General features: G+C 36.4%; 1 protein-coding gene across 1 annotated transcript; it reads left to right on the top strand.

Annotated features, from left to right (window-relative positions):
* Positions 1-8,033: 8,033 nt before the first annotated feature.
* On the top strand, positions 8,034-22,657 carry LOC127635133 (zinc finger and BTB domain-containing protein 47-like). The gene is made up of 5 exons (XM_052114930.1): positions 8,034-9,344; positions 10,421-10,568; positions 11,758-11,873; positions 13,161-13,305; positions 14,589-22,657. The coding sequence occupies exons 1-5, from the start codon at positions 8,094-8,096 to the stop codon at positions 14,978-14,980; spliced, it is 2,052 nt and encodes a 683-aa protein (XP_051970890.1). The 5' UTR covers positions 8,034-8,093; the 3' UTR covers positions 14,981-22,657.
* Positions 22,658-22,698: the final 41 nt, after the last annotated feature.

The following is a 22,698-nucleotide window of genomic DNA, read 5'->3' as shown; positions in this document are numbered from 1 at the left end:
GGAATCAAATCAAATCAAGAGCTTATGAATCGGAATTGAATCAAATTTCGAAATCTGTATCAATCAGGACCAATATGGAAAGTGGATGTTACATGCTGACCTTTGGCTGTCAAGCTCCAAAAAGCACCATAAAACATGTCATATGATGAGACAGTATATACCAAACCTTCTAAAGCCTTATAAATTTGTCTGGCAAACAGACTAAAATTTAAGAACCAAAAATATCTTGCTCTAGTCTAGCTCTTTAATCTCATTCATGCTTACGCATATTCAAACTTGGCTCATCAAGACATGTCGCACCAGGTCTGAAATCACAATATTGATTCTGTCCTGACATGAAGTTAATTATTTCATTCTTGGCTAAACTATTCCATTAATTGTTCAAAAGGAGACACATCTTCAATTCTTTACATATGTTATTGCTGAAAAATCAAGTGCTGCAGTCAGTAGCTTGGAAATAAATTCTCTATTGACCTATTCTCTGTTGAGTTAAGCCTGTATTTGTGAACTCTCTATCCAATTCAGTTGTCCCAAATTGATCTAACATCCCTTGTAAAAGTGTCTCTCTGGATCACTCTCTTTCCCCTAAAGTCTGCTGTAGCTTTATGCTGAGTCAGGCTTTAGTAGGTGTTTGTTCATATCTGTGTTGAACATCTACGCTGATGTGCCATCCTATAGCTTTGTCTCTTCCCAATCTGAGGAAGATTCTGGCTGGCATAGTGCCTGCTCTGGTTCTTGAGGATGTCACTCAAGTCTCCCTACCCTGAGCCCTTGTTAGGATCATGCTGAGGGGGAAAGCATTACAGAGTCAGCGTTTCCATATTTCCGTCTTCCGCCGGACAGTGATTGCCTACCTCTCCTTGTACCCTGGGGTCTGTGCTAACAGTAGAGAGGAAAACTACATGGCTTAACTTGAATCAAATTACCAGTTCTGACTCAGAGACACTATTTTGGTCAAAAATGCCCTTTTTGTGAACAGCACTTCCTAAGAATCTCTTATTGCAATATTGATAGCTCTGTTTCAGTTTTCTACTTTTCAACACATAAAACTCATGACTTCTCTGTATTGCTTATAGTTTTCTTGAATTCCTTTTGTATTGTTTGTATTGCCTGTATGAGATACTGTAGGGTTGTTGTAATTGTGAGTATTTCATCAAAAGTTGATGTTGAGTGGTTGGTCAGTGGCCTTTACGGTGGCTACGTTGTTACATGAGCTCAGACCCTTTAAATCAGTGCAGTTTTCTGTGAAGGTATCCAGAGATATCCAATTAAGGGAACATAGTAGCATTCCAATACAGGAATACTTTATCCCAATCTGAAAATTCTGTCCTCAAATGCTCCAAAAAAGAACAAAATTAGTAATAAAATCTACACTCTCTTTCCTAGTGTTTTGTCCCGTGTATGTGCAGGGTCCACTTCGTGATAGTCTGCATATTGATTTGGCACAAGTTTAAGCCGGATGCCCTTCCTGACGCAACCCCCAGTGGCTGGGGGACTCTCACTCACATGGGGCAATTTAGAGTATCCAATTGACTTAATCTGCATATTTTTTGGACTTGTGGGGGAAACCGGAGCACCCAGAGGAAACCCACACAAACACGGGGAGAACATGCAAACTCCACACAGAAAGGCCGTAGTTGAGCTGGGACTCCAATCCAGGACCTTCTTGCTGTGAGGCGACAGTGCTAATGTGTATAGTAATTATGTTTCAGTCCATCCTCTGCCGTTAAGGCAGACAATTACACAGAAAAAGTCATCTGAGAGTATGCCCCCCCAACACTGTTCTGCTCTATGCTGCATGGCACTGTGGTGCACGTCTTCTGCCAAGTGTATACCAGCTGGCCTAGCCAGCAGCCCTGAGTCACCTTCTGTCATTGCAGGAATGGAGCAAGAGTAGTTTCTGTGGTACAATAAACTTAGCCTTATGAACCTAATGAGAAGCATTACACTACCCATGTTTATGATAGTGCGAGTTTCTTTAAAACAAGGTTTTGTCAAGGTCAAGCTTTAAGAAAGTCTGAAAGTTTAAAAATGAGGAACCCTGTTTTTCTTTATTTTTCTTGAATTCTATGTCTGCATGTACATGTTTAGATGTATAACACATGGCAGACATTACACTGTTTAATTTAAATTATGTCTGTTTTCAAGGTTAAGTAATTTTGATATCTAAATTAAAACAGAGAGAAGTGGACATGCTTTGAATGTTTGCACTAAATTGTTCCACATTGCAACTTCTTGGAGGTGCACCATGTTTAATACACTAGTGTTAAAAAAGCTAAATTCAGTGCAATAGTGCTGTCAGCAGGGCTGAAAACTAAATTCAAATTTTTCACTGAAATATTTCCAATATTCAAATGATATTCTAATTTTAACCCTTGTGCTGTGTTCCTCATTGGCTACCACTCCTTGTGTTCCCAGGTCAAAATGTCCAAACTATTTAAATGTTTTTTGAATCTCACTTATTCCATATTTTATTACTAAATATTGCACTTTTTGGAATTGTTTGACAATAGGCCTAAATTACCTGAGCTAATGCAAATCTGTGTGTGTGTGTGTGTGTGTGTGTGTGTGTGTGTGTGTGTGTGTGTGTGTGTGTGTGTGTGTGAAAGTTCCCAAAACATGTTGTTATACAGTAATATTTTGTATGTGTGTGTATTTATGTTCGAAGACAATGCTCATCTAATGGTTCCACATGCTTCTGAAAAAGCATTTTTTTTTGCATCCTCATCCATTCATTCCTAATGGCCGGTCATTTCTGACCGGGAACCCCACAGGTGTGTGTGTGTGCGCGTGTGTTTCTATCTATCCTGGGAATTCAAAGGGCACACACTGACACTTACCCAAACACCCCTCATGCCCTTTGGATTCCCAGGCAACCTCTGAACCTTTGCTGCATTGGTAAAAATCATACAGAATTTCAGAGCATGCTTAAGAATCCAAAGGGTGCGTGTGAGTGGATGTGTGTGGGTGTTTATATGGGTGTTTGTATGAGTGTGTACACATCTCAGAAGACTTTATGCATGCAAGTACACATGCACATATGTGCTCATCAGATGGTTGGGCAGGCTCCTCAACAATAATTGTACCTTTTTTTTTTTTTGTAGCCCAGGCCATTCATTTCCAATGGCTGGTTATTTCTGACCAGTAGCACAACAGGTGAAATAAAATCAATAAAATGTAAAGAAAATTGTCCATATTATTTGTATGTTTTCAGATACCATATGTGAACAAATTCAAGGAATTTTATTCCAATTGAATTAAGTAAAAATAAAATAAAACGTAATCCGGGTCAAAATGAACAGAACACAACATTAGGGTTAAAGACATTATTTTAGGTAGCATAGAAATCTGGTTTTGCTCAACAAATCATTATAAACAATCAGCACCGTGTTATAGTGATTGTTTATTGCAAAGAACATATCTGGCAGTTAACAAATGTGTGTAAATTGATAAAGTCAAAAGACTTAGATTTAGTTTATATTCTCAGATATTAAGTCAAAAATTTAAATGAAAAAATAAACATTTTAAATAATTTGTTAACTTAGTGTTGCACAGTAGTCAACACCGGTGCTATAGTACTACCTAAGGCTCAAGCTTCATAACACTGGCTATACCACAGTGTTTTTCATTAAACACAGTTGTATGTATGTTACTAATGCTTATGCAGCAAGACACTGATAAGAGAACAAGGCATAGTCAAGACACAACCGCCAAAGACTTCCACCTCTGGGGTCCGTCCACTTCAAAAATGTCTATCTTGTTATAAGCATGGTCTAGACGTATTTGAGCTCTTCTGTGTGTCTTGGGACTTTTTCAGCATGCCGTGCAGTAACGAGACATTTTTTCAGACACTGGGTGAGATTGGAATGGCTTAATTTTCACACCGGTGAGGGGTTCACGTTCAAATTGTCTAACACTGGTTTTACCGCTGGCTGGATGCTAGTTGGTACTATGGGGTAATTTTCGTTAAGTAGCAGCCTATTCAATAATGCAAGGTATCATGATTTAAAACTTTTTTATTTTATTTATTTTAACAAAACATTCAAATGAAACTGGAAAATATGAAGTGCAATTAAAATTTTGTTGTTCAACAAAGATGGCTTTTCAACAGTTGAGAAGTGCACATCTCTTTGGCAACAAACCTACTTCATCTGTGCATTCTCTAATGGTCGGGTATTTTATTGTCTGGGCAAATACATTAATCTGGTTGTTGCCAGATTAATGTTGCCGTTTTATTACCTTTCATCCCAGAAATTTGAATGTGTGAATAAATTTGTTTTGTTTTGTCCTAGGGCTGGGCAATATATATAATTGTATACCCTATATACAATTACATAGTCAACCCGCAGGATGAGGGATCAATGAATATTCTTGCTTTAGTGATTTTGCATTGAAAATTAAATAAATGTATTTAAACTTAAACCAAAGACATTTCTAAATTCAAACTGCACTTCAAATGAAACGAAAAAGCAAAGTGGTAAAAAATTATTTTATTTATCTAGAATAAGTGCACGTTCTCTTCTTTTAACTTGAATCAACTTTTAAGTTTAAACTCACTTAAAATAGGTTTGGTGTTCTGGGTGATTTGTAGTAGAATGATCTGAATGATAATCCACCCCAGAATCTACAAACTCTTCAAAGAATGGGGAAGAGGAATGAATATCATCTATCTTCCTTGTGATCTGACAAGAAAAATATTTTAGGGGCTTGAAGGCATATGCTTACCATTGATTTCAAAGTGTGGTATTCCACAATATGCCAGGCAGATATAGACCATTTAAGGAAGTGACGTCTTTGTTTCTTGAACATTTCCTACTAGTTGTCATACTCATTCAAAACAACAGTGGGAGGCGTTTCATTCAAGTGACTTTAACACAATTAACTATACTAACATTATAACTAACAACATGGTCCACATTAAAAATGTGGACCATGTTGTTCGGAGGCTAGATGCTCCCTGGATGCCTGGAACTAACGGAAATGAAAGTGTGAACTGCTGCAATGAAGTGAGATGGCTGAGTACGTGCAATACTAAAAACTGTAGCACACATCTCTGATAGGTGAACAACATTCATACCAACTAAATGAAAATTTGATATGTAGAGCTCAAAAAGTGACTATAGATCGCGCCTATTATAATGAATGAAGCTGCACAAGTCAATTATCATTACATATAATCATTTAGCAGATGCTTCAATCCAAAACAAATTGCAAATTAGTAACACAAAAAAGAAATCCTTACCTTGTCCACAGGTCACGTAGATAGCTTCATTTAACAGCTTTATTGATTATTCCAGATTTCTCCACTGAGGAAGTAATTGTGAACATCTAAACTATGATACAATTTCATCGCCTCTCTCACGTAGACGCTCAGTATCAAACACATGTCTGAATAATCACTTCGGATAAATATTTGAAATTATTTAAGAAAATAGGTTAACTCAGAACCTTATTTAAAGGATCCGGTAATGATACCAGAAGTGCTCCCAGGCCAGTAGCATTCGAATTCATTTGATATTGTTTACATCCTTGAAATTGTCTTTTAGTGTGTTCTGGCCAGCTGTGTTTCATCAAGAATTTTGACAGTTGTTCACTTGCAGGGGTTTGGCCGCAGTGCACATCCGTAAATGGATGTCATCAGATTTTAAATAAGGACTTCATCCTGTAAACCACTTAGATGTTTTTGTGTAATAATTTTGGGTGAATATAAATGTGCCTTTTAGATGCTTCTTATCTCTCCTCTCTGGTTTGCCTTTATTCTCTTTTTGCTTGCTGCCTCTCTTTCTCTATGTCCTCTGTGGTGTTTCTAAAGAGATGCTGTCCGGATCGAAACCTTGTCCTTTCCGATCTAAAATAAGCCAACCTTGGGAGCAGAAGGGGAGGGCATATCTGCATGCTCGACTAGCATCTGTCTGTCTCACTTTCCAGTGGACTTTTTTATGATGTGTTGAAGGGTGCTTTGAATGAGATTAGTTTGTACAAGAAAAATTGCTTTAAAGATTTACACATTCTCATCTTTTTCTTTCACCTTTATATATAGTTACTTTTATTTTTTTCCACTGCTTGCAAGGCACCACAATGTTCTGTAGTTAATTCAGCTTGGAACATTTAACATACAGACCAAGAAGGTCGATAATACCTGTAGAGAGCTATTCATTCTTGCATTTATTTGCATACTGAATTGTGAATGGGGTCGGCAACATATGGCAGCAAGCGTGCCACCATTGGCACATTGAGGGATAATCACTGGCACGTGAGCAACAGTCAGTGGGGTAGCATCTACAGTTGTATGTTATTTATATATCGTCCCTCACACCTGCATGCCAATTTACCTTGTTTTATTTACATGCTATTAAAGTGTGATGGAAACTGCAAAACTGCGAGTGCAATGCGTACAATCCATTCATTCATCATGAGCCGCTTGTACCACGGCCCAGATCAAGCGTGTCTGATTTGCTGTTGAATGGATGACACATTTTCTTGTTTTATTTGTTGTTTTTTGCAATCAAAAAAAGATACCGCTATCAAACTTTGAGGGTGTTGTTTACATGCACACTCTTTCACCTGTTATGCTTTAAAACCTGACACATGCCTTAAACAGCTTTCCTTTATTGGGGTATAATCAAAAAGTTGGTTTAAGCATAAACAAGTTGACTCAGGTAGAATTTTGCCCATTATCCAGGTTTTACGTTGCATGTAAACACCTTTATCTGTGCTCTTACCAGCTTACCCAGTGTGCGCAGTGTTGCATGCATGCCTCTTTGCATTTTGATATCAAAAACCGAGATTATCTTATGTAAACGCAGTTTTCTTGCATTTTCTGATTATTTGAATAAGCTGATTTTTGTCAGTTTCAGCGTATTGGTGTGCATGTAAACACAGTCAATAATTGTTACTCTCAAAACTTTAACTAAATGGTCTGCACTTATATAGTGCCTTTTTAACCTTAGTATTCAAAGTGCTTTACACTGCGTCTCATTCACCCATTCAAGGCGCTAGCCTGCCATTGGGAGCAAGTTGGGGTTCAGTGTTTTGCCCAAGGACACTTCGGCATGTGGAGTCGTGTGGGCCGGGAATTGAACCACCAACCCTGTGATTAGTGGGCAACCCGCTCTACCACCAGAGCCACAGCCGCCCTAGAACTAATCAAAAAGGACGCCAACTCCTGATCTATAGCATTATGTGTAGCTTCTCATGTAGGCCTACAGCCGACAGAAAACAAAATGTGCAGTTCTAATTAAGTTCTAGTTAAGCTTAATCGACAGCATTTGTGGCATAATGTTGATAACAAAAAAAGTAAAACATTTCGACTTGTCCGTCCTTTTCTTTAAAAGGAAAAAAGAAAGGCAAAAGTCTAGGTTACAGTGAGGCACTTACAATGGAAGTGAAAGGGGTAAATTTTTATAATTTTATAAAAGCCCTTATATTTATTCTTCTGTTAAAGCTCTTGTATTATTTGTGGTTGTATTGAGCAGGATAGTTGTTTAAATCATTATCGTTGATTTAGTGTTTTAGGGTTTGTTGACATTGTATCGTCATGTCAACAAAGTTGTAAAATTGAAAGTAACTTTACAGGGAAAAGGTTAGTTAGCGATTCTATCACACTAAAATCATGTTAACACAAATATTGTTTATGTCTTGTGGCTATACTTTTAAAACGGAGAGTATTTTAAAGTTTATGGATTGGCCCCATTCACTTCCATTGTAAGTGCCTTGCTGTAACACTGATTTTTAATTTTTTTAAGGAAAGGAGAGAAAAGTATTAGGTATTAGTATCAGTATTAGGCCACAAATTCTGTTGATTGAACTTAACTTGTATTGAATATTGGAATATTACTTTAGCACTACTTTTTTGCAGTCTTACAAGCAATGGTATGTCCTTCTGGAAATGCTTTTCTAGTTATTAGCTCAAATATGTAATTGTTCTAATTTTTTCCTAGAAGATATAATCATCCTGTTAATCCTGATATTATTATTGATTTTGTAGATAATTTGCTTGTAAGATTAATATACATTTTCTCCTGCAGCTCATAGTGGAGAAGACTACCAAGTTCTCTCTGGTAGAGGATGCAGCGCAAAATTGTACCTTTTTAATGGACAGGCTGAATGAGCATCATCTCTACCAACCTCGCCTGTACGACGTGGACATTGTGCTGGAGTGCCAACACAGTAGGTTTTCTGCCCACAAGGATGTGGTAGCTGACCATAGCCCCTTCTTCCAGGCCCTCCTCTCACTGTACCACATAAACCTTGCCTTTGAGGTGTTGACAATCCAGGGCGTGAAGCTCCTTAACTTCATCTGTACCTCCAGGCTGCTGGTAAGTGACAGCACCATCATCTACATCCTGCAAGCAGCCATTGTTCTACAGATGAGTGATCTAGCAAGCTCATGTCACAAGCTCTTCAACAGCCAATCCCTTTCCCCAGAGATGGCTAACACAGAGGGTGAGGGCAATCAGATGCATCAAGGTATCAAGATGAAAGAGCTTGAGAAAATGTACACACAGCAAGGAAATGGTACTTTTTCATTGCTTGTAGAGGACAGTAGAACAACACACCTTTCAGTTAATCCCAGCCATCAGTCCAAACACTTCTACAAAAAGGATGACAGTGGAGGGGGAGGGGCTAGTGGAGGAGGGCGGGGCTTATACCCTGTGGAGGGAGGAGCTGTTCTCAATGAATCTGGACCCCAGGATATTTCGGTCTCCTTTAACAGAGAGCAGATCATTGTGGAGGTCAATCTCAACAACCAAACGTTGAATGTCTCCAAAGGATCTGATGGGAAGGGTATCACCTCAAACACCTCTGGCCTCCTTGTCCACCATCACAGCAACCTTTCTGTTGTGGAGGAGGGCAAGGAACAAAACAATAATGAAGATGTTGATGAGGAAGAAGAAGAGTATGAACATGAAAAGGAAGAGTTGGAAAATTGCAGCAGTAATGAGGATGGAGACGAGGAAGATGAGGAGGACAACAACCTAAACATTCCAGTTGTGGGACGTACCAGCATAGAAAGATCACGATGTGCCACACGAAAATCAACAGGTGTGGAATCAGCTGTCGCCATGAAACAAACTTTAATAAGCTCCAAATTAGCAGAGCGAGTTGAGGGGAGGAAGAGGAGAAAAGAGCAGGAGAGCCTGGGCCAGAAAGTAAAGCTTGAGGAAAAGCAACACTTTTCCTGTAAGAAGTGTCCTCGCATTTTTAACAACCGCTGGTATCTGGAGAAGCACATGAACGTCACTCACAACCGCATGCAGATCTGCAACAAATGCGGCAAACGCTTTTTACTGGAGAGTGAGCTACTACTGCACCATCAGACCAACTGTGAGAAAAGCATACAGGTAGATACACAGAGCTCCATGCAGACATATTAACAACATTTGAGCGTGCAATCTATAAGGCCGTTTTCACAAAGCTTTTTCTTTGAACCACACCTGAGTCTGCTTAAAACGTTAGTCTGGGATGAGGTTCGTGCAGCCTGATCTCATGAATATTACGTGACCATGGCAACATTTTTGCAAAACGAAATGATGTGCTTCATTACACATTTGGCTGCAGTTTCCCAGTGAAATGTCATTTCAAAATGAAAATAATTTACTCACCCTCATGCCATCCCAGATGTGTATGACTTTCTTCAGCAGAACAAAAACAAAGTCTTTTAGAAGAATATCTCAGCTTTGTAGGTGCATACAATGCAAGTGGATGGTGATCAGACCTTTGTAGCTCCAAAAATTACATTAAGGAAACATAAAAGTAATCCATATCTTTAGAAGTGATATACACTAGCAGCCAAACGTTTGGAAAAATGTACAGATTTTGCTGTTTCGGAAGGAAATTGTTACTTTAATTCACCAAAGTGGCATTCAACAGATCCATTCCGTTTATGAGAATATTTTGCCAAAAAACGCATCAATCATGGCAAACTCCCATTCATTCCAGTGGGGAGTTCTGCAGAGCTTGTCAGAGAAAGCAACCGTTACCAAGGGTCAATTAGGAAATTGTACCCTTTATTTGGTGTCATGGTTCATTTGACAAATTCATTCATCAAATTAAGTTAATTAGATTTGATTTGTAAAAAGTGAGTTACACTCTTTGAACTAAATATTAATTTAGAGGTGCCCTTTGTAATACTCATTGTTCAGAAAAAAGCAGTTATTGGAATTGCACTCTTTCAGAATTATAAAGTCCTGTTCCCCCCCAAAAAAAGTTGATACTAGATAAAGTCACTATGGTGGTAAGATTTGTGAATGCGAATGCAATGAGAAAAGTCTTCTCGGGTGTCCCGTTCCTTATAAGTATTATAGTATAGAAAGTTTCAAATGGAAAAGTACCAGGACTGTAGGTAGTAAAGGGCCTGTTAACCCCTAAGGAACTGTTTTGTCTAATGCAGTTCAATTAGATCCTCTGATCTTTATAGTGCGTGACCTGTGGGAAAACCTTTAAAAAGCTTTGGTCTTTACACGAGCACAACAAGATTGTCCATGGATATGCAGAGAAGAGGTTCTCATGTGAAATCTGTGAAAAGAAGTTCTACACCATGGCCCACGTCAGGAAACACATGGTTGGTGAGTACTGGGTCATGATCCATCTTACAATTACAATAATCTGTGCCCAAAGATTGTACATGGTTCAATTTCAAAACATTAATTTGATGTCAGAACATTCCCATTTAAGAATAGTGTTAAATTGTACTGACTTTCTGTAAAACACGGTCCACAAAACCTCAAGGTCTCCATGACAAAGTATGAGTATGACAAAAGTTTTTGAGAAGCATGTTAATTCAATCAAGCAAACCGCAAAACTACATGTAAATAAATACCCTGCACCTCACTCATTCAAGCATTTCTTCCTCCATCCCTTCCCCAATCATGTTCTCTCTCTCCTTCAATAGTTCATGTCCTTTGAAATTCAAGATGTGTCTCAGCTCAAGCCTTTCATTCGCAGGCATCAAGCCTCACATCTTTAAACTTTATCCATATTGTGCATTACATTAACAAATGAACTCATGGATCCAATTACCATCAAAGATTACCTCCTCCTGTCACAGCTAGGTGGCAGTAATGATGCTGCTAAATACAGCAGCTCCCTCAAATGCACAAAGACAGAAGGCAGAAGTACTGTAATACAGCACACCCAGGTCCCGGCCTTTTTTACCAAATGATACTTTCATCTCCTGAAGCCTGATCTTCCCAGAGCTCGATCAAACACAATAGTTAAGTACTCAGCTCTCTACTGCACGGGGGAAAGCAGCCAATGTGACCTTGCTTTACAGTCTACAGCAGACAGAGTTGAGGACAGAGGCTGTATTGTTTAATCAGTCCTGACAGCAGAGAGGAAATCTCTTATCTAGGAGTGCTTCCTCTAACAAAACCCACTCCATTGTCCACAGGGCAGCGAATGACACTTCCTCACATGACACTAATAAAACCAAATGCAGTAATAATGCAGTGCTTTATTATAAGATGACATTAGATGTAATTTACGTGGGAGAAACTGGCTATTTCTCTAGCTGCCCTCGTGGAAAAAATTAACAGGGACATTTATGACATGAAGAAATGTATGTTTTATACTACCAATTCATTATATTGTCAACTGTTATTGGTTTTAGCATTAGACAGTTAGATGTGTCTTTTTTCACTCATATTTATTATGAGCAATTTCTTAATTCACATTTAATAGATGTGTTTGTTCAGTTTGGTTTGTAGTCAGTTATTTTACTTTAGTAAGTGTTATTGTTGTTGCATTTATCTGCAGCTCACACTAAGGACATGCCATTCACTTGTGAGACATGTGGAAAGTCTTTCAAACGCAGCATGTCGCTTAAAGTGCATTCTCTGCAGCATTCTGGAGAAAAACCCTTCAAGTGTGAGGTGAGTTAAAAGACACCAGTGTTCAATAAATTATTACATTTAATATATTGGTTGCACTTTATTTTACAGTATGTGTACCTTTAGTATACCTACATTAAGTACAGTAGTACTTACCTTAGAAAGTACTGAGTAATATTAGGTAACTACATGTACTTAATGTGGGTTAAAGTTAGGGTTGGGGTTAGATTTAGGGTTAGTATCTAGTAATTACTGTAGTTGATATAATTATATAGTACGTAAATGTAGAACAAAATTGTCAATTAAAGTGCTACCAATAAATGTATAAATAATAATAATCACAAGAACCAGAAGCCACACTCAAAAATATTGTAGCCTGTTTTTAACATTTACGTATTTTAATTTATTAAAAATAATTCCATCAAATTGAATTGCGTAATTTTTAGCTAAATTATATTAATAAAACTGGGTTCAATACAAGTGAAGCTCAGTCTACAGCATTCGTTGCATAATGTTGACTACCACAAAAATGGTTCGAATCGTTTCTCCCTTTTCTTTTAAAAAAAGAAGCAAAAATCGAGGTTTCAGTGAGACACTTACAATAGAAGTGAATGGGGCCGATTTTTGGATGTTAAAATACTCACTTTTTCAAAAGGATAGCCACAAGACATAGAAGTGTATACCTGTAAACATGATTTTAGTGTGATAAAACCATTTACAAACCTTTTCTGTCTAAAGTTATAGCAATTTTACACTGTCACAATACACAAGTTTTAACAGAAGAATTGTTGTAAGTGCTTTTATAAAATTGTACATTAAGCTTCGCATTTCTTTGTTTAAACCCTCCAAAAATTGTCCACATTTACTTTCATTGTCCCCATTCATTTGTTATTAAATTTAAATGAGTAGATCTTAAAAATAGGCTAAAATATTTTTAATGTATTGTATAAGCAGATGTATATTAAAATATTTTTTATTGTTACTTGTTGCCTATACTACACATAAACTGTAACTACTGTATGTATTAATTATGAACTTGAACATGGTAGTTAACATTTAATTACATAACAGATGCAAAAAAAATTTCATAACTATTACAAGTTAATACCAGTGTATTACAAATGTAATACAAGTGCTAATTGCATTGATTGCCATAGTAAACATATATTGCTCATTATCATATATGCCTTAATTGAGGAATACCTGAAGTGTTAGATGACAGACCGCTTTATGTCTTAAAAATTAGACAAATGGGTTTTTGCTCCACATATGCATTTTAAGGGTTAATCAACTGTATCTATCACTGAGATGCTGCCTCTGATGTTGTAGAACTGCAGTGAAAGGTTCCAGTACAAATACCAACTGCGGTCTCACATGAGCATCCATATTGGACACAAGCAGTTCATGTGTCAGTGGTGTGGGAAAGACTTCAACATGAAGCAGTACTTTGATGAACACATGAAGACTCACACTGGTAGGACCCGCCTGTAGTTATCATAATCAAGTAAAGGGTAGGAATGTTTCCATTGTGTTGATTCTCTTACACTTTTTAAAATGTTCTATTCATATGTTTGCCTTGTTTTGCAAAAAACTATCCTTCAGAATAAATGTACCTGAGGAACTAAACTGTATAAGATATTAAGACTTGTTTTCTAAGACTAGATTTTGAACAAAATTTTATTTATCTTGTTCCATTGGCAAAATGTTTCATTTTCTTTAAGTGCAAACCTCACTAAACTAATCTTGTTTTAAGGATTTAGATATTTTTTTCTGTAAAACAACATGAAGTGACTTCATAAACCATTTGATTTTGCTTTGATTTGCAGTTATCTTATACTCATAACTTGTTTTAATATACAGTATATATATATATATATATATTGTGTGTGTGTGTGTGTGTGTGTGTGTACATAATGATTATTAAATAATAACATGTAATGGATTTCTATAAGAGATGTGCACGAGTGATTGATTAATTGAGTACTCGTTCAGCTTAAAATATTGGACGAAGTAACAAAATTTTTAGACATCCAGTATTTTATTCCTCAAGGTAGGAGAAGAGGTTAATTAAGAAGCATCTATTGTTTGTTCTGACCTGGAGATACAGTTGAGAATCATCGGCATAACAGAGATATTATATATTTTTAAAGATAAAGCCCAGAGGAAGCATATACAGAAAATAGTAGAGGACCCAAGATGGAACCCTGCGGAACTCCACATGTGATGGGTGCTGAAGATTTTGGCAATGCTGACAGACAAAGTTGTTTCTTTAAGATAAGACCATTTTAAAACTGGCCATTGGATGCCAACCACATTCTCAATGCGATTTAGGAGGATATTGTGATCTTTAGTATAAAATGCTGCACTAAGATCTAGTAGAATTAAAGTGGCAAAATTACCAGAGTCAAGGGAGAGCAAAATATCATTAGTTACCCTTAACAGTGCAGATTCAGTGCTGTGCAATGCTCTGAAGCCAGATTGGAATTTGTTTTTTGATGTGTGAGAGTACTCAACTACAAATTTACTCCGAATGCCCATGCCAAATGCCTATAAATGAATAAAAGCAAGTTTTAGTGCCAGGAAGTGGTTTAATTTAGTGCTAATATTAAAAATTACAAAACCAAACACAGTAGAGGTGCAAAATAAGTTGGTACTCTACATTTTTATTATTATTATTTATTAATATTATTATCAGTTAATGTGTCAGTAATTAATATATTCCCAAGCCTATTTTTTCCATGTTTCTGTCTTCTCTAGGAGAGAAACCTTACATATGTGAGATCTGTGGAAAAAGCTTCACAAGCCGACCCAATATGAAACGACACCGTCGCACTCACACAGGCGAGAAGCCATACCCCTGTGACGTTTGCGGCCAGCGATTCCGCTTCTCCAATATGCTTAAAGCACACAAGGAGAAGTGCTTCCAGGTCAACAACCCTATCGACCCCAACTCTCTAAACCTGGACACCACACCAGTTGATATGGACACACCCGCCAATCAGATTGCCAGCCAGCCCATGACCCCTCCCGGCGAGGCGTCGAGTCTCCACCAGGTCAAGTCCCACTCACTTCCCTTTGTTCACTCGATTGTAGGTCTTCCCTCTCCACCGCCCCTGTTTTCCACTGAAAGGGTTAACTCCAATAACTAAATTTAGGTTTAAGTTTGGAGGTCCTTTGATAGTTTATTGTCTGAAACCCAAAGCTTGCAGTAGTTCCACTGATTCCCTTTGAGCTATGTGATTCGCATCAAATGTGAGTCGCTTGCACAGGGATTTCCATACGTGCCAAGTGAAGTCGAAGACTTTTGGCAGGTGTTTGAACAGTGTGTGACACTAAATATTCCTTTAAACTGTGCAAATGTTCACTTATATTATACTCATAGAGATATTTTATATACTGTTAAAATAAGCTTCTCATATTGCCGAAAGACAATATTTTCATTATTTTTGTTGAGTATGTTGCATTTTTCTGTGAGCTGCAGGATTAGCATTAAGCATTATATTTCTGCATTTTACAGACATTCATGCTTTGTCACCTTTGTCTAACATAAGTTAAAAGCTTAGTTGACTCAAAAATGACAATTTTACTGTTATTTACTCACCCTCATGGTGTTCTAAGCCTGAACCAAAGGGAGACTGAAACTATCAGTCCCTTATATTCTATCAAGCATCTCCATTTGTGTTTCACTGAACAAAGGAATTCAGAGTTTGGAACAACATGAGGGAGTAAATGATGACAAACTTTTCTTTTTTTGGGAGAACTATGCCTTTTAGAGTCAAGATTAGACATTCACGCTGAAGACAGTCAGTGTTGTACAAACATGAGTGCTACCGGTACATTACTACTGAGTCCCTAAAGGTTCAAGGTAAAAAATAAGCAAATGCTTTTGCGTTCTTGCTAAAACATTGCATTCCCCTGATCATTTTTGCATGCTCTCGCAAAACCTTTGCATTCTTATGCAAATTATTTTGCATTCTATCACAAAAACGTTTGCGTCCTCTTGCAAATAATTTTGCGTTCTCTCGCTCGTCTTCTGCTAGCTCTCCTATGTGTATTCCTGCATTATTCCAGCTTTTGAGTCCAACAAGAAGAGAAAGCCAGTGCAATGAAAATTGAAGCCCAAAAGACGATACAATAGTGTTGTACAATGCAATGCACAATTTACACAAATTACATTAAGTGCGAGTGGTCTAATTGAAGTGGAATGCTGTGGCGTACAATTGAATCGCATGTTTGTTTGGAACAACTCTTTAGTTTAGCCACCTTGATTGCTCTCCATTCGGAGTGCCCTGTGGAGGCATCATTTATGCGGTTTGCTACATGTCAGTGTTGAATGATTGACTCACTCATAACACCGTTGTTGCTGGCGCATGATAAATGGCCACATAAACCTACATACAAATAAATAATAGTTGATATTTGAGCATATGATATTTAAATTACATTAGGCCTGTAGTTTGGGGGAAAATGCTACATATATAAAAACAGTCATTTTTGTAGCATTTTCTTTGTAAATATTGCATTTTGAATTGCACTAAAATCATATATTTTCTGTTTTGTTTTGGCATTGCCATATATCAGATTAATATATGATGTAATGATGCAATATGTATCTTCTCACTCTTTACATGTTTACCACTAAAAATAGCCACCGGCACCTGTCACCTAGACTTATCTCTCATAAATGCAATAGCCTGTAGAGCATTCAGGAGCATGAATGCATAAACGAGAGCACAAGTTTTGCGAGAGAACGCAAAGTTTTGCGAGAGGACGCAAAATAATTTGCGAGAGAACGCGTAGTTTCTCGGGGGAATGCAGAAGTTTTGCGAGTGCACGCAAGTTTTGTGAGAGAACGCAAAAGCCTTTGATTATTTTTTTCCCATGCCACAAATTTTCAACCCACCACCTTGGCCCTTTAGGGGCTCTATACAGTCCCACTCACCAACACAAGATACACAAATACTGAGCTATAACAGCAGAGGGCGCTATAAGATGTGACTGATGCAAAGTAGCTTTTCAGCCAATAAAAATGTAGCAGCAGTATTTCCCTGCCATAACCAAATCCACATTAATTGCATTAACCAAAACCATTTAGCTATATGTATAATTACTCTAGCACCTTATTTTGAATGGTTGATGTACTGTATTTATATTGTCCTGTCTTCTTTGTATTCTGACAATGTGTTAAAGTTTTGCCACATTTGCTGGTGTATCTTTGTATATTTGCAGAGTTGTGAAGAATCTGTGCAGGGCACAGATTGTCGAGTTGGTTTGTGTCAAAGGTTTTATGTAGCAGAGGCATTTGAAAATACTTTTAGACTCTTAAAAAAACATGTTATCATTTAAAAAAATTCCAAAGAAGGATGTTTTGCATTTTTGTTTTTCTCTCAAATTTTAAAAAGTTTCAGAGCACTTTAATGTTAGTTTTGGCCATATACAGCATGTACAATAATGGAAAACATCTGAAATGCCTAAACCACTTTTGAAGAATTTAGAGTGAAACGGCGTGTGTATTGTTTGCACGGAGGCTGTGTTTGGTTCCAACATTTTATTTGTATTTTTTTGGCAAACATTTGTTGAATGTCTTAAATGCTTTATGGTACAACATACATTTCCGAACACGTTTATCAATTTTTATCAATGTTTTTTTTTTTTTGGTCACATTTAATCAGTCACAATCATTTATTCTGTTATATGATGTTTTTACATGACATCAGACTTGGGTATTTGAATAACATAAATAACTAGATTAGTCAAATTATGGGAAATGTAGCCCTGTAATGTCATTTTTTATTTTTTTGCCCTAATATAATAATTATACTATAATTATAACTAGTAGATTTAGATGTTTGCAAAAAAAGTTCAAACCAAGTTTGAATAGCCCTGTTTTTATGATAAAAGTTGGCCTGCCGTGCACTTTGGTCTTGTGAGACTCTTGTACGCAATAAAAATGGCCTTGTTGAGAGGCCACTTAGAATCTGAACATCCTGGAGATACCAGAGAATTTATAGAAAATATGTACAATTTACTTACCCTGTATCAGAGACAAATAGTTAAAGTATACACTTGTAACATTTCTTGGACCAGGAAAATGTAGTAACTATAGTAGGTATTACCTAATATATACACATATATACAGTATAAATATAGTCTGTAAATATATTATATAGCTATTGTCAGTTTCTGTTGAATCTTTTTTTCTTGTTTACATTCTTCATAGAGGTAAAGAGATATGGAGTATGTGTGAGTAATTAATGAAAGAACTTGCAAGATGGAAAGAAGCTTTTATATCAGTAATAAGCTCTAAAAGTTTACCTTGCATCTTTAATCTAACTTGTACACTTTACCTTATGTTGCTCACATTACAACAGCCATGTTCCTAATGTCAAAAGTTAAAGTCCCAGTCGAATAGCCAGTTATTCTGGGTTTAATACGAGTTAAGCTCAGTCGACAGCATTTGTGGGATAATATTGATTACCACAAATGTATTTTGACTTGTCCCTCCTTTTCTTTAGGCACTTACAATGGATGTGAATCTGTAAACATTAAAATACTCACTTTTTTTAAAAGGGAGTATTATGTTTCTAAAAGTTGGTTCAATATGTTATATCTGCTAACATTTAAAAGACATATCAAGACAATGGAAGACAGTTTGGTGGTCATAACTAGCAGTGGGGTCACTATGACAAACATGCCTTAAGTGTTTAAGGGAATAGAGCTGACATGATTATGAATGTGTTGATTAAAATGTATTCAGTGAATTGAATGCAAAAGATAATATTGATGCTACTGATCTGAGCACTTTAGCAGAGAGCATCACCAGGATGAGTCATGTGCGTTTTCAAACTTAGTTCATTTGAGCACTCCAAACGGTCTCAGAGCGATATAACACGTATATGTGAACAACCCAAATGATCTCAGACTCAGACCCCCCCAAAAGGTCCCATAAACTAACCGATCTCAGACCAACTGTGGTGGTCTGAGTACGGTTAGTTTGCGGGTCATTTTGTGGTTCGATTGATTGTTGCTATGTGAAGGCGAAGAGGTACCAGTCCGTTTTGCTTTTTGTTATGACAAGTACCTCGAGGCTTGCCATTCAGCATCATTATATAATCGCCTTATCGAGATTATTTTGTCTAACCACGATTAATGTGAACTTTAAATTGCACTCATATTTTACTGTCCAAATAAGGGAATTTTAAGCGAATATAGAAATACCATGATTACCATGGCCGCGTCGTTAGCTGAGCACTCCAAGTGATACTGGTCGCAGTCAGAGCAGCTTCTGAAGAGTGCGTGAAGATGAACTGCTTTGAAGTGTTGTGATGCGCATGCTGAAGTTCACACCAAACTCCCACGAAAATACAAGCTATTTTATAGTGAAAGCAAAGCTCTCCGTTTCACTTTAATTTAATGTTTGGGTAATGGCTAATGATTTGGGTTCATTAATATATCCAGTGTTAATGACACACAGGAGACACCTGCTTTATTTCTGTTGAGAAACATATTTTCAAATAGTCATTATTAATTTTCCTTCATGCGAAACAAGGGTTTGTGGGTTTAATCGGAGACCCTTAACATAATGTGAAAGTAAAGAATTTAGGACAGAAATATATTACTATTGCATAATATTAATAGAATAGATTAGAATAGAATTTGCTGGGTTGTATTATAAACTATTTAAATGTAAAGTTGACCAAAAACAGGGACATATCTTAAGTATTTGGAAATATTTGAACATTGAAAATGTAATTTTTCATGTCATTTTATCCGTGTGCTATATTTTAAGTTGTTAAAGCTTTAAAGGAAATCATATTGTCCTGTTATTTGATTTCAAGTTATATACATTATTACTTAATGTGAATGTGTATTCAGCAAACATACACCTTAAGAAATGACAATTTATCAACATTATCACAATGATTTGTATTCCAGTAATCGTGACTGCCATGGGGTCTGAGTTCTGAAGGATTTGTGGTATGAACAACAAAGTGTCTTGAGACCACGTCAATGCAAAAAGGACCAAAAATGAAACTGGGTCCTCTTTAAGTCCACTTACATTGTGAGCACCAAAAGCACTGAGGTCATTGCAGCTGGTTCCCTTTTTGGTTAATTTTAACTTAACTGGGTTTGGTTAATTTTAAACAGACTATATATGAAACCACCCAGAGATCTTTAATGAGGAATGATGTATTTTTTATTTCTTGGTAGAGTATATTAATAATGTGCCAGATGATGATTGTGTAAACCTTTTATCACTGAAGTTTTTGCCACGGATTGAATCCTGTTGTCGGTTTATACACAGACAAACATATATACTGGCTTCTGAATCTTTTTTTTTAATAATGTACAGATTTTGCTCTTATGAAAAGAAATTGGTACTTTTATTAACAAAGTGGCATTCAACTGATCACAAAGTTGTCAGGACATTAATAATGTGAAAAATTACTACATAATTGTTTTTTTCTTAAACTACTTCAGAGTTCTCATTAAAAAAAACTCCATGTGCAGTAATGTCAGCTTTGCAGATTCTTGGCGTTCTAGCTGTCAGTTTGTCCAGATACTCAGGTGACATTTCACCACACACTTCCTGTAGCACAATAGATGTCTTGTCGGGCACTTCTCATGCACCTTACAGTCTAGCTGACCCCACAAAAGATCAATGGGGTTAAGATCCATAACACTCTTTTCCAATTATCTGTGTTTCTTTGCCCACTCTAAACTTTTCATTTTGTTTTCGTTTCTTTGCAATTGTTTCCATAAGGCCTGCACCCCTGAGTCTTCTCTTTACTGTTGTACATGAAACGTGTCGAGTCTTTGAAGACTGTAGTGTACACCTTTCTATGAAATCATTTCAAGCATTGTATAGACTTCATTCCTAAAAAAAAAATAACTGACTGATGAGTTTCTAGAGAAAGCCGTTTCTTTTTTGCCATTTTTTACCTAATATTGATCTTAAGACATGCCAGTCTATTGCATACTGTGGCAATTCAAAAACAAACACAAAGACAACGTCAAGCTTCATTTAACAAACCAAATAGCTTTCCGCTGAGTTTGATATAATGGCAAGTGCTTTTCTAGTACCAAATTAAAAATTTAGCATGATTACTCAAGGATAAGGTGTCTAGATTTGATCAATAATGACTTTTTTCAAATAGTGATGGTGCAGTTTTTTTTTTACATCAGTAATGTCCTGACTATACTTTGTAATCTGTTGAATGCCACTTTGGTGAATTAAAGTAACAATTTCCTTCCGAAACAGCAAAATCTGAACATTATTCCAAATATTTGGCCGCCAGTGTATATATGTATGTAGATAATGTTTTTAATGGAATAACCTACCTGTTGCACCTTACATCCTGCTCACTTTAGTACAATCTTGACTTTTTTGCATCAGTATTTAGTAATTGTTAATATATTTAAATGTGTTGCATCTTTGATTTCTCTTTATATTTTAAAAATACATAAAGAACCTCTTTAAAGCTTAAGCTTTAAGGCTTTGAAATGTGTTCGGGTATTACTGAATTGAAAATGTAAACACTTCTCCAGAAAGTGTTAGGATACACATTGCACTTACTTTATATTCAGAATGTCCTTTTTCCCTTTTCCTCTTTCATTTCCTTAAGACAAAAAGCAATACTTCTGAGAAACTTAATGCAGTCTTTAGCCACCATTTGCCCATCTTTTCATTTATCTTTTAATTCTTATCTTTACTGAAAAATTGTGGAGCTAAATTGCACAAAGATACATACTGGTTACCTCCAAGTGGCCATAGAAGAGCTAAATGTTTTGATTTGGTGCATTTAGAAGATGTTTGTGAAGCAGAATAAAAGGTGGAAGACTTAAGTTGTACTATTTTATGTGTATTCCTGGTTTGCTGCTCATTGAGGAAAAAAATGGGATGCTTGAGGCCTTCTTATTTTCTTGTTTTTAAATACATTTCTTTAAATGATTCTGAATAGAGGTTAAGCTTTGTATTAAGAAGGAGATTTGTCTGTTTGTTCTAGTGTGTGCTATTCTTTGTAATGGGCTAAACATTAAGTAAGAGGGAAAGATAGTAATGACTTGCACTTTGGAGCATGGAGAGTTGATTTTGTCTTATTGTCTGTGGAATTTTTGTAGAAACCACTCACCATGCAGTTATCTTCTAAATACATTTTAAAACCAAATACAAATATGTAATCACTTTTTTCCTAAACTAGCAGTTAACATAATACCTTAACTTGCCCATACTTTCAACGTATTAAATCAATCATAAGTGTGACTGTTCCTACATTTTTATTATATACAGTACTATGTAAACTCAATGTCTAAGTTAACATTTTTGTACAAAGACAACATGCAGACAGTAGTCGTGCTGGTTCTGTCAACAGCATACTAAACAATACAAAGACTAGAGTCGAGCGGTGCTAATAACATGCTGTATTTTATGTCATTTATTGTACCAGATAGTGTTTATTGTCTGTACCGAAACAAAATAAAAGTATAATTTCAATAGTGAACTAATTTAAATATCACCCAAAACATTTTTGTGTTGTTGTTTTTTTAAAGCAAATGTTTCTGTCATACTGTTTGAATCATACAGAATAAATCAGAATTATATATTAACAATATGTTGAAAACAATAACATTGTACACATTGTAACACTAGAAGCTGCTGGATAAAGAAAGTAAAGCAATTTACAAATATCTGATGTTCATGTCTTTCAACTGATTGTTGAATCATAAAGAGTGTGATATGAATATAAATATGAATTCTTTTCATTTAATTTATTTTCATGGAATGAATCTGAGAACAGTTGTTTAGTTCACTGACTTGTGCTGATCTAGACTTTCACATTGTGCCATAATATAATAATGGTTTGGT

Source organism: Xyrauchen texanus, chromosome 42, assembly GCF_025860055.1.
Source record: "Xyrauchen texanus isolate HMW12.3.18 chromosome 42, RBS_HiC_50CHRs, whole genome shotgun sequence".
Taxonomy (NCBI): Eukaryota; Metazoa; Chordata; class Actinopteri; order Cypriniformes; family Catostomidae; genus Xyrauchen; species Xyrauchen texanus.
Note: the sequence above shows the minus strand (reverse complement) of the source record. Positions and strands in the feature narration are given on the sequence as shown.

Coding starts and splice junctions, on each gene's coding strand:
- LOC127635133 (XM_052114930.1), top strand. CDS start 8,094: ATGGACAGGCTGAATGAGCATCATCTCTACCAACCTCGCCTGTACGAC. Junction 10,569..11,757: donor CGTCAGGAAACACATGGTTG/GTGAGTACTGGG, acceptor ATTTATCTGCAG/CTCACACTAAGGACATGCCA. Junction 11,874..13,160: donor AAAAACCCTTCAAGTGTGAG/GTGAGTTAAAAG, acceptor CTGATGTTGTAG/AACTGCAGTGAAAGGTTCCA.